This window comes from Jaculus jaculus, chromosome 1 (assembly GCF_020740685.1).
Source record: "Jaculus jaculus isolate mJacJac1 chromosome 1, mJacJac1.mat.Y.cur, whole genome shotgun sequence".
NCBI lineage: Eukaryota > Metazoa > Chordata > Mammalia > Rodentia > Dipodidae > Jaculus > Jaculus jaculus.
This window is the reverse complement of record NC_059102.1, coordinates 302,451,752-302,469,726: the sequence shown is the minus strand read 5'-3', so window position 1 is coordinate 302,469,726 and position 17,975 is coordinate 302,451,752. Positions and strand designations below refer to the sequence as shown.

The following is a 17,975-nucleotide window of genomic DNA, read 5'->3' as shown; positions in this document are numbered from 1 at the left end:
AAATGCCCAAACCCCACTTTTCCTGTGATCTCCCTTACTGCCACAGTTGTCCGCACCACCGCCATCTTTCACAGAAAGTCTCCCAAGTGGCTTCATCTCTGACCCTCCCCGCAATAACCTGAACTCTCCCCAGCAGCTACAGGGATCCTTTTGTCACACAAGTCACATCACGTCATCCTTCTTTAGAAAACGCCAGAGACTTCTCATTTCTTGCAGCATGAAAGCCATACCCGTTGCAATGACCATTCACAATCCACTTTCCCCCTCACTTCACTGGCCTCACCTCCAGCCCCTTAACTTACTTTGGCCTTCCTGAATTCACAAAACATGCCCTTTAAATATGCTGCTCTTTTTTTGCCTGGAATGAAGTTCTCCAAGCAGCACATGGCTGGCAGCCCTACTTCACATAGGTTTTTATTAGATTGTGGACAAAGTTCAGTGAAAGCTCTTCCGATTTCTTTGCCTTAGCTCATAGATATCATCTACCTTCCTTACCCCCTCTTCTTCCCTCCCTCCAGAGGTTGAACCCGGATCATGTTGATGCATGCTAAGCACGTGTTCTAATCCTGCACTACCCCCTCAGCTTCTGTTCAGCTTTCTATAATCCTCTGCCTTGCCTTGTTTGCTTTTGGAATATTCTGCCACTTGCTCACTGTTTATCTTCTCCCAGGAGAATGTGAGCTCTATAAGAAAGAATATTTTGTTTTGTTCTTTCATTTGTTTCCAACTGGTACGTAACAGTGAGCCAAAGCGCGGGTAACTTTAAACCACAGAACATTTTGCTTCATGGCTGTGGAGAGCAGAAGTCTGAAATTGACGTGTCCCCAGGGCCATGCTTCCTCTGATGGCTGGAGGAGAGATTACTTTTCCCATTTTCTTGTAGCCTGTGGCCTTTATGGGTGACCCTTGGTGTTCCTTGAGTTGTGGACTCATCCTGTGAGCCGTGCAGATGTCCTCTCTTGCTGGCTTCCTAGCATCTTCCTGCTGTGCCTGTGAGTCGCTGTCCAAATCTTCTTTCATAAAGATGCCAGTCATATTGTATTGGGTCCACCCAGATGACCCAATTTCAATTTATTATTTGTGGAAACACTGTTTCTAAATATGTTCATTCTGAGGTGCAAGGGACAGCACCTCGACATGTTTTTGTAGGGAAGGGGATACTATACAGTTTAACCTTAACACTGCTGAATCCTGAATTCTAAGTAGGCATTCAAGACTGCAAACTGAGCCAGGGAATACTATCTACTACCTGAGTGATCTTAAGCTAGTTATCTACTTACTTGGTGAGTCTCCCATGTAGCTACTGCTATATTAGTTTTTCCAAACTTACCTCATCCCTTGTTCTTTTACTCTGAGGCTTGATACAATAATTTGTGAAAAGCACCTGACCCTTGCTATGTGCTCAATACATGACAGTTGGCTTACTAAACAAAATATGAGCTGCTTCTGGTATCTGAACCTCTTTCATCTTTCCATGCAAACAAGACACTGCCCTTGCGTTTGATAAGGGTGCATGCTAGCCAAGGTTAAATATGAGACTATGTGAAGTTGTAACTTCTCTTGGAAATTCCTTGACCGAGAGACCAAGAGCAGCATAGGAAGGAAGGAAAGCTGTTTAAGTGTCTGGCAGGCAGAAGCTATTTTGTAGGTAAAGGATGTTGGTCTGCATGCAGAGGATGTGCTGGTTGCAAGCCTCAACTTTATTCTGTTTAGCATCTTTATCAGTGGCCTTGATAGATGTGCTCAGATGGCTTAATGTCCTCCAACAGCAACATGCTGGACAAAAAGGAGACTAAATTATAAATGAAATATTTAAAAAATATTTTATTTTTATTTATTTATCTGGGGGGTGGGGAGAGGCAGATACAGAGATAGAGAATGAGCATGCCATGTCCTCCAGCCACTGCAAATGAACTCCAGATGCATGCACCACCTTGTGCGTCTGGCTTACATGGGTACTGGAGAATAGAACTTGGGTCCTTTGGCTTTGCAGGCAAATGCCTTAACTGCTAAGCCATTTCTCCAGCTGCCACAAATGTAATCTTTAAGAGAAAACTAACATGGATAAATGTTAGACCCAGGATGTGTTTATACATGCAAAGTGTGGGAGTGACACTGCATCAGAACCACTTGAGAGTTTTATTTATTTATTAACTCACTATCATTTTATTTTGAGACAGTACTTTGCTCACTAACCTAGTCTGGTTTTAAACTCCCTGTGTAGTCCAGGCTTACCTCAGACTTTTGATCCTCTGCTTCAGTCTCCCAAATTCTGAGATTAGAGGCACGCACTGCCACACCAAGCTTGCTTGTTTATAAAATGGATGGCTGATGTTGGCACATCTGTAATTCTGGCACTCAGTAGACCGAAGTAGGAAGATTTTGAGTTTGAGGCCAGCAGGGCTACACAGTGAGACCCTGTTTGAAAAGGACCCCACCCCTTGTCCTAAAACAAAAAGAAGAGCTAGCTCTCAAGAGATCATGAGCTCCATAAGAAAGAGCATTTGGTTCATTGTTTTTTTGTTTCCAATGGCTGCAGTAACAATGTACCAGTGCATGGGTGGTTTAAGACAATGGTATTTTTGCTGCATAGCTGCGGACACCAAAAGTCTGCAGCTGAGATGTCGATGGACCATGTTCCCTCTGATGACTGGAGAAAAGACTCTTCCATTTCTTGCAACCTCTGATGTTAACCCTTGGTGTTCCTTGAATTTTAGATGCACCACTTAAGTCATATAGTTATATAGCTGTCTTCTCTTGTTGTGTCTTCATATCATCTTCCTGCTATGTGAGCCTGTCTTTAAAAAAAGGACTTAGTTTTGGGGATATAGCTCAGTTGGTAGAGTATTTGCTTAGCTTACATGAGGCCCTGGGTTCACGTAAACTGGGCATGGTGGTGCATGCTTGTAATCAAAGCACTTGGTAGGGGAGGCAAGAGAACCAAAATTTAAGGTCATGCTTGGCTCTATAGTGAGTTTAAGGCCAACCTGGGCTACATAAGACTGAGAAGAGAGAAGGAGGAAGGAGAGAGAAAGAGCGAGCAAGCGAGCGAGTGAGAGCGAGAGCGAGAGAGAGAGAGAGAGAGAGAGAGAGAGACAGAGAGTGGGTCTAGGGCTTGCTTGAAACCTCCTCAAGTAGAATCTTTGATGTTGGTACTTAGCAGGTATCTAGTGCTGACAGAGGTTGAGAACCCCCAAGGCTGACAACGGTTAGTAGGGACCTGCGTGAAAAGAAAATGATGGATGTTCGCTTTTTGTGTACTTATTTTTGTTGTATGTGTGTGCATTCATATATTTATGTGTATGTGAGTGCAGGCACGCCACAGTGTATGTGACAGAAGACAACTTTGGGGTCTGTCTTTACCTTTCCAACTCTTTTCAGGTAGGGCTTCTCTCCCTGGTACTGTTTTTTCCTGCACTCAACAAGAACTTCCTGGGAAATTCTCCTTTCTTGGCCTCCCATATTAACATCGGTCAGCATGCTGGGACTACAGGACCCTGCTGTGGCTTCCGGCTTTTTATGTGGATCCTGAACTTGGGTACTCAGTCTTGAGTAGTGAGCACTTTATTCTCTGAGTCATCTCTGAGGCCCAGATTATGCTTCCTCAAAGGCCATGGGCATACAGTGTGTTACGGGGAAGCATGCACGGGTCCAGGATATAGTTGGCAAATTGTTCTACATCAGCAAAAATTCCCGTTTTATTAATAGGTAACTGCTAAGTACCATTCCTGACACATAATGGATATGTAATGAATTGTCATGGAATAAATGAACTAAGCTTTGGGCACTTTTCTTTGGAAAAAGAAAAGGAACATTGTATAGTGCCAGGTCTAGAAACTATAATTTGGAAGGCAGAGCCAAGACAGGCAAGTTGTTTCATTTGAGGAGAATTGGGAAAGGGGATGAAAACTAGTCTTGGATATTTGCTGAATGACTGATCTGCTGGAAGAGCAACCAGAGCATTCCATCTGTCTAGCTAAGGCAGGTACTTTGAAAGAAGTGGACTCCACAGACAGTGCTCTACAAGTGATCACCACAGCCACTTCTGAGGATGCTTACCAGCTTCATCTAAAACAGTTTCCTCTCTCATGTGTTCAGTGATCTGAAAATAGAACAGATAAAACATCGGGGACCCACTGGCAGTTAAGGGTCCAAGCAGAGGCCAGTTGTTCACCTGCTGTAGTTAAATGAGATCCCTCTGTGTTACATAGGCTACTGAGCCCGATCTTATAGTAGCTGTGATCTTGATGGGCTAAATGGTTTCTCTAATTTTCCATTCCTATGTATTTTTATGAAGAAATTGATGGTCCCAAGAACGTGATCACTGATCAGGTGACAGAAGACACGGCAGTCGTCTCCTGGGACCCGGTGAAGGCGGATATAGACAAGTATGTGGTGCGCTACATCTCCCCTGATGGGGACGCCAAGGAGAAGGCAGTGCCCAAGGACGAGAGCAGCACCATCCTGAAGGGCCTGAAGCCGGGGGAGGCGTACAAGGTCTACGTGTGGGCGGAGAGGGGCAGCCAGGGCAGCAAGAAGGCCGACACCAAGGCCCTCACAGGTAACTGGTGAATGCCAGGGTGACGGGTTGCTTCCCCCCCCCACCGCCCGAGGTAGGGTCTCACTGTAGCCTAGGCTGACCTGGAATTCACTATGTAGTCTCAGGCTGGCCTTGAACTCATGGCGATCCTCCTACCTTGGCCTCCCAAGTGCTGGGATTAAAGGCGTGCGCCACCACACTTGGCTGAAGGTCGCTTTTTGCATGAGGAGATCATTGGCACTTGACATCAGCTCTCTTGTTTGCAGGAGTATGGAAATTTGTGAAAGCTATTTTCAATATCATTATGTATGATTTTTTTCCCTCTTAACCTCACACTGAAAAGACAAGATTCTCTATTCAGTAGAGAATATCATATCTATTTGGGCTGAATGTCTATATAAATCTCTCTTGGATTAGAGCAATACTTTCTAATTTTAAATTTTTTAGAACTTGGAAATTCAAAACATTGGCCCAACTGAATTTGAATGCTTATCTCAGTTTGCAGTAGCTGGACAGGCACTGTGCATATAATCTGCAGCTCTTTTAGAAATAGTTTGCATCCTTTGTCAACAGAGACCCGATGTCCTGATTCTGCCTCTAAACTTTCAGAAGCACAAAGGTCCCTAAGCTTCATCCACTCATTCTGCCTAGTTCATGCCTCTGGGGGTTCTGAGACATGCGAGAACACAATGTGGCCATTCCTTCTACTTTTTTTTAAATTTTAAATTTTCATTTATTTGCAAACAGAAACAGAGAAGAAAGACAGACAGGGAGAACAAGCATGCCAGGGCCTCCAACCACTGCAAACAAACTCCAGATGCATGCGCCCCCTAGTGCATCTGGCTTATGTGGGTCCTGGAGAGTTGAACCTGGATCCTTTGGCTTTGCAGGCAAACGCCTTAACTGCTAAGCCAACTCTCCAGCCCCAGAAAAGCTTTTTTTTTTTTTTAAAAAAAAATAAAGGATCGGGGCTGGAGGGATGGCTTAGCGGTTAAGGGGTTTGCCTGCAAAACCAAAGGACCCATGTTTGATTCCCCAGGACCCATGTTAGCCAGATGTACAAAGGGGCACATGTGTCTGGAGTTTGGTTGCAGTGGCTGGAGGCCCTGGAGTGCCCATTCTCTCCCTCTCTCTCTCCTCCTCCTCCTTCTTTCTCTGTCAACTAAATGAATAAAAATTAAAAAATTATGATTAAATAAAGGATCAGATAGTAAATATTTTTGGCTTTTGAAACCAAGCAGTTTCTGTTGCATCTACTTAGTTCTGCCAACGAAGTATGAAAACAGCCAACTAGCAATAATATGTAAATAAGTTTGTGCAACTGCATTCTAAAGAAACTTTGTGAAGATCTGCAGTGGATCAGATTTGGCTTGAGGTTTGTGGATTGTCACCTTTTGGTTTCTCTTACCCATGACTTCCTGTTCACTGGGATTTTCAGCATTGTGAAAAGCATGTGAGTCAGCGGTCTCAAGACATTGGAGGTGGGACTACAAAAGACTCTTGTCCTGTCTTAGGAGAAGGTAGTGTGACTAAGCACCCCACTGTTTAGTGAACCTTTGGGGTGTGTGGTATTGCTGCTGGGGGTGGATCAGCCATGGAGCTGGGCTCTGGAGGAGCATAGACGAAGGGTATCGTCATACCTTTGTGATGTTCACAATCCTTTGTGTGAAGACGAGAGTATAACAGATAAAGTACTCTCAGTTATGTTCTGGAGGAAACATGCTTGGAGAGGCATTGTGGCAGGCTGACTGGGAGGTGGCACCTGAGCAAAGCCTGGAAGGATGGGTGGAAACCAGCAGTGGAAGCAGTGTGTTCAGAGGTCTCAGGGGACAGATGGGACAAGTTGAGCCATTTCACAAAGATTGGTGAGGTGGTATGGCAATGAAGAGTGAGACTAGAACATTAAAGCCAGCTTGGTGTCCAGGAGGTAGATCTTTTGACTTTCCATGACAGATGTCTGTGGCGTAGTCTAAACTCTGCTTCTTCAGACCAGCTGTCTCACACGGGCATGCATGCACTGCACTGACCTGGCCGTCATGCCTACAAGTGGTGGTATGCAAGTATGAAATGCATTTGCTCTCCTAGAAAACTCTTGAGGAGTTGGTTCTTAAAACAGGGTAATAAAGGCATCATTTTAAAACCATGTACCAAACTGCTTGGGGTTTTGACTTTCTCTGTGAGTTTACACTTTGAGGAGGAAGGGACATTTTATATCTCAGATGTCACCACTAAGAACATGTATGTACATTTACTATTCATTTGTTCATATTATATTCATCATAGCCTGAGGGGTAGGTACTGATATTTCCTCTTCATAGAGTTGAAGAGACAAAAACTTAAATTACTCAATTTGTCTCAAGTGAGCAACCAAGAAATAGTGGATCTCAAGTTCTAACCCAGTATAGTTATGCACAAATTCAGGAAGATTCTACATATAGGGTTATTTGTATTAACCCAGACTTCAGATACCATTGATTAAAAACTGTATTGGTTTCCTAGTCACAGACATATTTTATTTGGAAAGAACTGGCAGCTTATACTTCCAGGATATTTTTCTTCCCAAGGAAAATATTAGAGCAGATGGAGAGGACTATCAAAATGTAATTGCTTTCAGGTACAAGGAGTTAGAAACTGAAGGAATGTTATATAAATCCAAAGTAAAACAAGAATTTTTATCTAAAGACAAATTCTTCTTATCCAAAAGTGACTTGTGATAAAAGTTTATAGAGTTGATCTGTATGTTGTGGCTTGGTTTGAAAACTGCTTTTTTTTTTTTTTTAATTTGACAGAGAGAGAGAGAGAGAGAATGAATGGGCAAGCCAGGGCCTCTATCCTCTACAAACAAACTCCAGATACGTGCACCCCCTTGTGCATCTGGCTAATGTGGGTCCTGGGGAATCGAACCTGGGTCCTTTGGCTTTGCATTCAAATGCCTTAACTGCTAAGCATTTCCCCCAGCCCAAAGACTGCATTTTTCATCAACATTAGTATCTTATTCAAATTTCTGACCGCTTGTTTAATTGAACCCCAAGTTCTCTCAACCAGTGGTATAAATTTATTGATATTATCATTTTGGCTGTACAAGCAGCCTTTTAAGAATAAGGTTACCTTCTGCTTTTATGCCTTTCTTAAAGAAATTGACAGCCCAGAAAACCTGGTGACCGATCGGGTGACGGAGAATACCGCCTCTGTCTCTTGGAACCCGGTGGAGGCTGACATCGACAGGTATGTGGTGAGCTACACCTCAGCGGATGGACAGACAAGGGAGGTTCCGGTGAGGAAGGATCAGCACAGCACGGTCCTCACAGGCCTGAGTCCAGGTGTGGAGTACAAAGTCTACGTGTGGGCTGAGAAAGGGGACCGAGAGAGCAAGAAGGCAAACACCAAGGCTCCAACAGGTAAGCAGCAGGAGACGGTCCACTGGAGTTGATTTCCCTTTCTTTTAAAAAAATCATTTATTTATCTGAGAGACAGAGAGAAAGAAAGACAGAGAGAGAGAGTGTGTGTGTGTTCCAGGGCCTGTAGCCATTGCAAATGAACCCCAGATGCATGTGCCACCTTGTGTATCTGGCTTATGTGGGTCCTGGGGAATCGAATCTGGATCCTTAGGCTTTGCAAGCAGATGCCTTAACTGCTAAGCCATCTCTCCAGCCCTGGAATGATTTCTTTTTTTTTGTTTTGTTTTTCAAGGTAGTATCTCACTCTAGCTCAGGCTGACCTGGAATTCACTATGTAGTCTCAGGGTGGTCATGAACTTGCAGTGATACTCCTACCTCTGCCTCTCAAGTGCTGGGATTAAAGGTGTGCACCATCATGCCTATCTTGGAATTGATTAAAAAATTTTTTTTTGTTTATTTATTTGAGAGCGACAGACAGAGAGAGAAAGAGGCAGAGGGAGAGAGAGAGAGAATGGGCGTGCCAGGGCTTCCAGCCACAGCAAAAGAACTCCAGATGCGTGCATCCCCTTGTGCATCTGGCTAACATGGGTCCTGGGGAATCAAGCCTTGAACTGGGGTCCTTAGGTTTCATAGGCAAACATTTAACCACTAAGCCATCTCTCCAGCCTTGGAATTGATTTTTTGAACTTGTGGCTTTGAGTGTGTATGATGCAAAATGTTGTGGCCTGAGATGAGAGACTGCAAATGGAATTTTTTTTTTCTTTTTTGAGGTAGGGTCTAGCTCTAGCCCAGGCTGACCTGGAATTTACTATGTAATCTCTGGGTGGTTTTGAACTAATGATCCTCCTACCTCTGTCTCCTAAGTGCTGGGAATAAAGGCATGCATCACCAGGCCTGGGTTCTTTTTTCTTTTTTGGGTTTTCAAGGTAGGGTCTCACTCTGGTCTAGTCTGACCTGGAATTCACTATGTAGTCTCAGGGTGGCCTTGAACACATAGCAATCCTCTGCCTCCTGAGTACTTGGATTAAAGGTATGCACCACTATACCCAGCTGCAACTGGAATCATAAAGATGCATGACAGAGAGCGAGCTTAGAAGTAATCACAGACACCAGTTCTCTGACAGGGTTGGGCTGTTCATGAAACTCCTTGGCTGCCAGAAAGGAGAAGTAGAATTGTATAGTGGGAATGCTTCTTTTTAGCAGACTCAGGTGAGACGGGCAGAGGAACCGGTTACCTCAGTATCTGTGATAACGTTCAGCGAGTGCTCATCAGGCAGCACTTGATTAAATGGCAAATTAGGTAAATTGACATTGGGGCAGTCTTGATGTGCCACAGGCTACTAAGACGATATTGGTCCTCCTACCTTGGAGGGTACTGAAAACCAAGAAATAAGGCTGAGTTAATAACTACCCCTCCTTTGAAATCGAGACCCAAGGGCTGCTTTCTTCCTCGACTCTCAGCAGAGACATAGGGTGGGAATCCCTGGTCCTGTGCCGGGCGCTCTGGAAGATGAGAAGCAGGATGATGAGGGGACGGGTGTGCCTCCTACTGTCAGAGCTTAGGCTCTTCTAAACATTTCCTTTCAGACATTGACAGTCCTAAAAACTTGGTAGCTGACCGAGTGACAGAGAATACAGTTACTGTCTCCTGGGACCCTGTGCAGGCCAACATTGACAGATACATAGTGAGCTACACCTCTGCTGATGGAGAGACCAGGGAGGTTCCAGTGGGGAAGGAGAAGACCAGCACCATGCTGGTGGGCCTGCGGCCGGGTATGGAGTACAAGGTCCATGTGTGGGCCCAGAAGGGGACCCAGGAGAGCAAAAAGGCCAACACCAAGGCCCCCACAGGTAATAGAAAATGCATCATGATGGTGTCATTACTAATCTCATGAACGTCTCGGTTGGTTTTATTTCTCCCATCTAGGCACAGAGGGAGGTTTTATTAGCTAGTGGTATCCTCCATAACAAACTGTAAACTCCTCCCTTCCCTTCAATGGCTTCTCCTAGAATTTATGTCTCATAAAGTGGTCTCCAAACTTTGGTCCTTAAAGGTTAATGTTTATTGCTTATAGCACCTAATCTTTCTCTGCCTGTGTACCTTTGTTGTTTAACAAAAAACAACAAAAACTTGCCAGGCGTGGTGGTGCATGCCTTTAATCCCAGCACTCGGGAGGCAGAGGTAGGAGGATCGCTGTGAGTTCGAGGCCACCCTGAGGCTGCATAGTGAATTCCAGGTCAGCCTGGGCTAGAGTGAGACCCTACCTTGAAAAACCAAAACAAACAAACAAAACAACAACAACAGCAAAAACCAAACACTTAAGCTTCATCTTGGTAAGAAAATAAATAGGAAGAAAGCTCAAACAACTACCGTGGCAGGCTTGTGGATTATGATCCACAAACAACTTTTCTGTTTAAAAAAACTACCTGTTGAAACCCATTCTATGAAGCTTGTTCTTGTTTCTGCCCTTCAGATGAATGTTTCAGGCAGAAATAAGGGCAGTGTTTTGTTAGCTAAAAATAAGCCAGCGTCTCGTCCCCCAAATGTTGATTTAAGTAATGAAGATGCCCATTTTCATGCAAGAGTCTTTCATTTACAGTTGGCCGTTTGCATGCTAACTGCCTGCTGTGAGAAGGGACTGCTCAGCTTTTCTTATATTTTTTCCTGTGTTTTTCTAGCTTGACAAGTGTCATTTCCTCCCACCTAACACCTCCCCCATTTCTCCTCCCTCTTAATCCCCCAGCATACCCAGCATACTCCCCCCCCGACCCCCCCGCTCTGAGTGTGTCACCTCTCTCCTCCAGGTAGTCCTCCAGGACAGCTCCTAGCACAACCCCAGGCATGCCCTCCTTCACGTGATTCACATCTGTCCCATGCAAAACACACGTCTCCCTTGTATAGCCAAATGACATGGCGTGCGTGCTGCTTACATTTTGTGTCAGGCACACAAGCCCTTGTGCTCCGCATGCTCAGGAAGGGGCGCTCAATCTTGGCATTGATGATATTTGAGCAGGGCAATTCTTTGCTGCACGGGTCTCTCTTGTGCATTGTAGGATGTTTAGCAGCATCCCTGGTGTCTACACATTAGGTGCTGCTCTGTGTTGTGGTAAGCAGAATGTCTCAGACATTCCAGTCACCCCTGCTGAATTCTGCTACTCCACAGTACACAAATGAGCTCTGTGGGCGATCCCACTGAAACTAGTTATGACTCAAGTACCACCCATGAGAACAGAATATAAGTCTTTTCAAATATGTACATTCTTTTATTCCCAACACCCTGGACTCTCAAACTTTTTTAATAGGCTGAGGATGGTTGGCCAGCCAAGGGTCCTAAACCAACATATGACGTAGGAGTTTGAGCAAATGACTAGGAAAATAGCTATTGCAGTGAACTTTAAGAAATGTTATCATTTTCTTGGTAAAATACGTTTTAGTATCTTCTGTGTATGATGTATGGAGGAAAATAATCTTTTATAAAGTGTTCACAGATTGATCCCATTAGTAATAATAATTGATTGGGTATCTACTCAGTGTTGTGGATAGTCATAAGTGACATGTTGTTAATTCATGTAATACAACAACTGTAAGGTATAAATGAATACCCCTAATTCTTGTTTCTGTTTCCTTCTGTGGAAAAAATTGAAGCACCAAGGCTGGTATGGCCTTTATTACATTTTGAATTACTGAGTGAATATTCTATGGCTTCAGAGTTGTATACACTGTAAAACTTTAACATTTTCAAAGCCCTCTTTTATATAGCATTTTTTAAAATCTTGAGTTATGTACATAATTATTAACAATCCTGCTTTATAAATATAAAGGGAATAAACTTGCCCAAGTCATAAACATTTTCGCAATGTATGAGACTAGATGCATATATTAGTACCTGAACGAATCTAAAACTCTATGTAATTGCAGATCTCAGAGATGATGTGGAGGCGTAGAGACAGGCTGTTGGGTTGTTCAAGGCCACATGTGGCTGGTTGAAGAGCTTGGATATGATACCTGGCTTACTGACTGACCCCCATGTGCTTCCTGCCTCTTTGTTCTGCCTCTAGGGCTGAAACTCAGTTCCTTTGGATGGGGTGCCCATTTCACTGCTTTATGTGCTGTCTTTGAGGATCTAAGAGTCCAGCTGTGGAGACAAATTCTCTGTCCATGAGACAATGGAAATCACTATGTCTTTGGCACTTGTTACTAGTGTTTATTGATCAGCTCTTTTCCTTTTAGACATTGATGGTCCCAAAAACCTGGTGACTAAGCAGGTGACCGAGACCACTCTCACTGTCTCTTGGGACCCAGTGGAGGCTGACATCGACAGGTACATGGTGCGTTACACCTCTGCCGATGGAGAGACCAGGGAGGTTCCAGTGTCAAAGGATCGGAGCAGCACCGTCCTCACAGGCCTGAGGCCTGGCGTGGAGTACGAGGTCGACGTGTGGGCCCAGAAGGGGGCCCAGTCTAGCAGGAAAGCCAACACCAAGGCCCCCACAGGTAATGAATGTTGTAACTTCAGGATGTTACACATCTAGTGGAGAGCCTTAGGGAGGACATGTGCTGTTCTCTCTCTAAGGGTTCATTCTCTTAGTAGCAGAGAAGCATGGTAGACTTTGTTATACTACTGCTGCTATCCCTCTATGTCCTTTACGCGGAATCTCAAAATACAGACTTTGCTCTTACAAAAATGAACACATTAATATTTCCTTTGTGGTCAATCACCAAATTATTCCATGTTGAAAATGAAGTAGCATAATGAAATTAGATGCGGGACTGTAGAGATGGCTCAGTGGTTAAACCACTTGCGATAAAAGCATGAGGAACTGAGTTCAGATCCCTAGCACCCATGTAAAATACTGGGAATGGAGCTGGAGAGATGGTTCAGCAGTTAAGGTGCTTGCCTGAAATGCCTAATGACCTGGGGTCAGTTCCCCAGTACCCACATGAAGCCAGATTCACAGAATCGTGTATGCATCTTGAGTTTGTTTAGAGAAGCTAGAGGCCCTGGTTCTCTCTCCCCTTGCAAAAAAACAAAAACAAAACAAAACAAAACTTTTTTTTTTTTCAAAGTAGGGTTTTACCTTAGCTCAGGCTGACCTGGAATCCACTATGTAGTCTCAGGGTGGCCTTGAAAACACGGCAATCTTCCTACCTCTGCCTCCTGAATGCTGGGATTAAAGACGTGCCCAGCTTAAGATAAAATATGTTTTTAAATATTACATATGGAGGCATGTGCCTGTAATCCTAGTGCTGCTGGGAAGGCAGAGACATGAGAATTTAGGGATCTGAGTTCAGTGAGAGACCTTCTCTCAAAAAGTAAGGTGGATAGGGATTGTGTAAGATACCTGATATTGACTTCTCACATGTATCCACAAGCACATGCATATATGTGTACCCACACACATGCGTGCACACATGTGTACATATGTGTATCTCCCACACGTGTACATACCATGAACACATGCAGAAAGTTCTGAGGAAGAAATCATGAGCTTAGGTTATATACTGATGTGCTTCAGAAAAACGGCTTTTAGAATATGTTTAGAATCAGAAAGGTTACTGCTTTGTTAGTGAATAAATCCTCTTTTGAGTACTATGTTCTATTCTGGGTATCCTATAGTTACAATTACACGCAGTAACAGTTTATGATTTTAAGACTTTTCCATATGTTTCCTTATCTGTTCAGAATAGCCTCATTGGGCTGGGGAGATGGCTCAGCAGGTAAGCCAGATGTACAAAGTGGCACATGCATCTAGAGTTTGCAGCAGCTAGAAGCCCTGATGGGCCCATTCTCTCTTTATCTCTGTCTGTCTTTCTCTCTCTCTCTCTCTCTCTCTCTGTGTGTGTGTGTGTGTGCGCGCGCGCGCGCGCGTGTGCGCGCGTGCGCGCTCTGGGCGTGGTGGCACATACCTTTAATCCCAGCCCTTGGGAGGTCAAAGTAAAAGGATCACTGTGAGTTCCAGAGCATCCTGAGACTACATAGTGAATTCTGGGTCAGCCTGGGCTAGAGTGAGATCCTACCTTGAATGAATAAACAAACAAAAATGAATAGCCTTATTAAAATGTGTTTCCATACTATGAGATTTATCCTTTACAGTATATGATTCAGCACTTAGTCTATTAACACAGTGACTCAATTAGTTGCACTGTCTAGAGATTTTCATCACATAAAGGAGAACCACATTCATGACCATTCACTCCCCAGCCTCATCCCCCCCACCCTAGGTAACAATTGATAATATCACTGTCTCTCTAGCTCTTCCCTGGACATTTATTTAAATGGATGACCTGTGTGACTTTTTCTTGAAACAGATTTTCCAGGTTCATCCATGTTGTAACATATCAACACCTAGTTTTGCTTAAAATGAATATGCAGCTTTGTTTATCACTTTGTCTTTTGGTGAACATTTGGGTTGTTTCCACTTTTTAGCTATAGTGAATATGGTGCTGGGGGCATTTATAGTCATATGTCTTCATCTTTCTTGGGGATATGCTTTGGAGTGGAATTGGTAATTCTATATATTTAATTTTTGGGTTACTACCAAACTACGTTCCAAGGTGATTGTTACATTTTATATACAAAAGAAGGCATTTTTCTTCATTTAATTTGTCCTCAGCACACTTGGTTGAATTGGTAGAATGGGAATTGATGACCCTGTTTGCCAGTTGAGAATCCCCAATCCAGTGCAGTACACGCTTTCTGTCTTCACACAGTTAGCTATTGATTTGAAGGGTTTGATGTATGAAATGCTCACGGAATACTGAGATATTGTATGATGGAGACCTGGGGTCTGCAAGGTCATAGATAGCCAATGGCAGAGGTGAGATCAGGCCTGCTGACTGAAACCCAATGTACTTACTGCTTCTCAGCTCTGACCTTATGAGCTGGGACTCGAACACCTAACTTTGACTCCTTCCACTATGCTGTGCCTCCTAGAGGACCCAAGAGTCTAACTGTGAAGACAAGATCTCTGCCAATAAGACAGCAGAAAACCAGTATAGGAGAGGACAAAACTGTAAGAACAGGGAACTTTCTAAGTGGTCTCACCCTGGTGCTTAGTACTAGTGTTTTTATTATTTAATATTTTATTTATCTGACAGAGAGAAATGCATATAAATACACACACACACACACACACACACACACACACACACACACACCACAGAATAGGCACACCAGGGCCTCTAGCCACTGCAAATGAATGAACTCCAGAAGATTGTGCCACCTTGTGCATCTGACTTTACATGGGTTCTGAGGAATCAAACCCAGGTCATTAGGATTTGCAAGCAAGCGCCTTAACTGATGAGCCATCTCTAGCCCCTGTGATTTTTTTAGTTTGTTTTTTTGAGGTAGGGTCTTATTCTAGCTCAGGCTGACCTGGAATTCACTATGGAGTCTCAGGGTGGCCTCAAACTCACAGTGATCCTCCTACCTCTGCCTCCTGAGTGCCAAGATTAAAGGCATGCACCATCATACCTGGCCCTATGATTATTTTTTGCTACAGTATCTCACAAGGCTGCCCATGCTAGCCTCCAATTCATGATCACATGATCCCCTTGCCTTAGCATCCTTAGTGGGTGTGTGGCAAGATTACCGACTTGGGGCACCACATCAAACTTACTAGTGCTTATTGATCAACTCTCTTCTTTTTAGGCATTGATAGCCCCAAAAACCTGGTGGCTGAGCAGGTGACAGAAAACACTGCCACTGTCTCCTGGGACCCAGTCAAGGCCGACATTGACAGGTACGTGGTACGCTACACGTCTGAGGATGGAGAGACCAGGGAGATTCTTGTTGGGAAGGAGGAGAGGAGCACTACCCTGACGGGCATGAGACCAGGCGTGGAGTACCACTTTGATGTGTGGGCCCAGAAGGGGACCCAGGAGAGCAGAAAGGCGAGCACCAAAGCCCCAACAGGTAAGGACATCACTCCTTGAAAAGGCTGCAACTATCACCCTATGCTTGTTGGGGGGCACATGTGGATGATTTCCTTCTCTGCTATTGGCAGACATCAATGATTCGTAGAAGACCAAGATGGGAGCAGACTGTCATACTACTTACCCTGTCCCTCAAAGATTCTCTCCCAATAAGGTCATATTCAGCCATATATTTTGATCTCATAAGAGATTTGCTGGGTGGGATGGCACACACCTTTAATCCCAGCATAGGGAGGCAGAGATAGAAGGATCACTGAGAGTTTGAGGTCAGCCTGAGACTACATAGTGAATTCCAGGTAAGCCTGAGCTAGAGTGAGACCCTACCTTGAAAAACCGAGAGAGAGAGAGAGAGAGGGAGGGAGGGAGGGAGAGAGAGAGAGAGAGAGAGAGAGAGATTAGTAGTAGTCTGGGAATACAATTCTCTATAGCAGGACATTGCATAACATGCACAAGGCCCTGGGTTTGATCCTCAGGATAAAAATAAAAGGATCAGGGCTGGGGAGATGGCTTAATGATTTAGATGCTTGCCTGCCAAGCCAATAGACCCAACTTTGAATCCCTAGCACCCATGTAAGCCAGATGCACAAGGTGATGCACATGTCTTGAGTTTGTTTGCAGTGTCTAGAGGCTCTGGTGCACCCATTCACCATCCCTCTTTTACTCTCAAGTAAATAAATAAAACTATTTTAAAAAAATTCAAAAGGATCAGTTTCGCCAGGTGTGGAGTTGCAGGTTACAGCATTTGCCATACCCATTAGCAGTGAATGAGGATTATCTCATTCACTTATTTGGTACTCAGTGGCGTTTGCTGAATTGGTAGAGCAGGCGTTGCTGTTCCCATTTTGCAGCAGGGGACCCTGTAATGCACTGAAGTGCATACTTTCTACAAGTCACTTAGCTTTGTTGGTTTGGTTCCTGAAATATTGACATAATATTGTTACCTTACAAAATCGTCTCACTTTTTAGCACTTGTTACAAGTGTTTATTGATCAGCTCTTTTCCTTTTAGACATTGATGGCCCCAAAAACCTGGTGACAGAGCAGGTGACCGAGACCACTCTCACTGTCTCCTGGGACCCGGTGGAGGCTGACATCGACAGGTACATGGTGCGTTACACCTCTGCCGATGGAGAGACCCGGGAGGTTCCAGTGTCAAAGGAGGAGAGCAGCACCGTGCTCACAGGCCTGAGGCCTGGCGTGGAGTACGAGGTCGACGTGTGGGCCCAGAAGGGGGCCCAGTCTAGCAGGAAAGCCAACACCAAGGCCCCCACAGGTAATGAATGTTGTAATTTCAGGTTGTAACACATCGCATGAACAGCCTTAGGGAGGACATTTTGTTGTTCCTTTCTGACCTTGGAAGAAATGAATGATTTGAAAAGTCGTGTGTGGTGGCACACACCTTTAATCCCAGCACTTGGGAGGCAGAGGTAGGAGGATAGAGGATTGCCATGAGTGAGCTCCAGGCCACCCTGAGACTACATAGTGAATTCCAGCTTAGCCTGGGCTAGAGTGAGACCCTGCCTTGTAAAACAAAACAAAACAGAAAAGAAAGAAGGAAGGAAGGAAGGAAGGAAGGGCAGAAGAAAGGAAGAAAAAAAGAGAAATGATTTGGAGAAGACCAGGGTGGTAGGCTTTGTCACGCTATTAGCATATCCCTCCATGCCACTTAACACGTCTCAAAATAAAGAGCTCGGACTCACCTTCCTATCTTGTCTCCTCAAAGTTAATGGTGATTAATATATCCATCCACAGTTCCTCCAATTGTCTGTTTCATTTGCAGTAAATCTCAAAATATTCCTCTTGAAGCCATGTGTCTTAGGATCTGTGAGTTAAGAACTTTATGGAAATGGATTTTCCTGTGATCTTTTTGGGACAAGGAGAGGATACTGCTTTTTAAGTGAATAAATTCTATTTTGAGTACTATATGTTCACTCTGGTTCCAATTATATATAACAATTGATAATTATAAGGTTTTCCATCTGCTTTCTCTTTGCCTTATATCAGTATTTATATACTATAATATTCACCTTTTAAAAGAGTACAGTTCAGTGGATTTAGTATATTCACAGAATTATACAACTATTACCACTATTTCAGAGAAT

The 17,975-nt window shown here is 44.1% G+C and overlaps 1 protein-coding gene across 3 annotated transcripts in view; it reads left to right on the top strand.

Annotated features, from left to right (window-relative positions):
- Positions 1-17,975, top strand: part of Tnn (tenascin N) — a 79,703-nt gene that overhangs the window by 26,253 nt on the left and 35,475 nt on the right. The window contains exons 7-12 of one of the 3 annotated variants that reach the window (XM_045153002.1): positions 4,298-4,561; positions 7,675-7,938; positions 9,526-9,789; positions 12,170-12,433; positions 15,591-15,854; positions 16,883-17,146. In XM_045153002.1, coding sequence (XP_045008937.1) covers positions 4,298-4,561; positions 7,675-7,938; positions 9,526-9,789; positions 12,170-12,433; positions 15,591-15,854; positions 16,883-17,146 — 1,584 coding nt within the window. The remainder of the gene's footprint in view (positions 1-4,297; positions 4,562-7,674; positions 7,939-9,525; positions 9,790-12,169; positions 12,434-15,590; positions 15,855-16,882; positions 17,147-17,975) is intronic. The other 2 variants (XM_045153011.1, XM_045153022.1) reach the window with 2 other exon arrangements.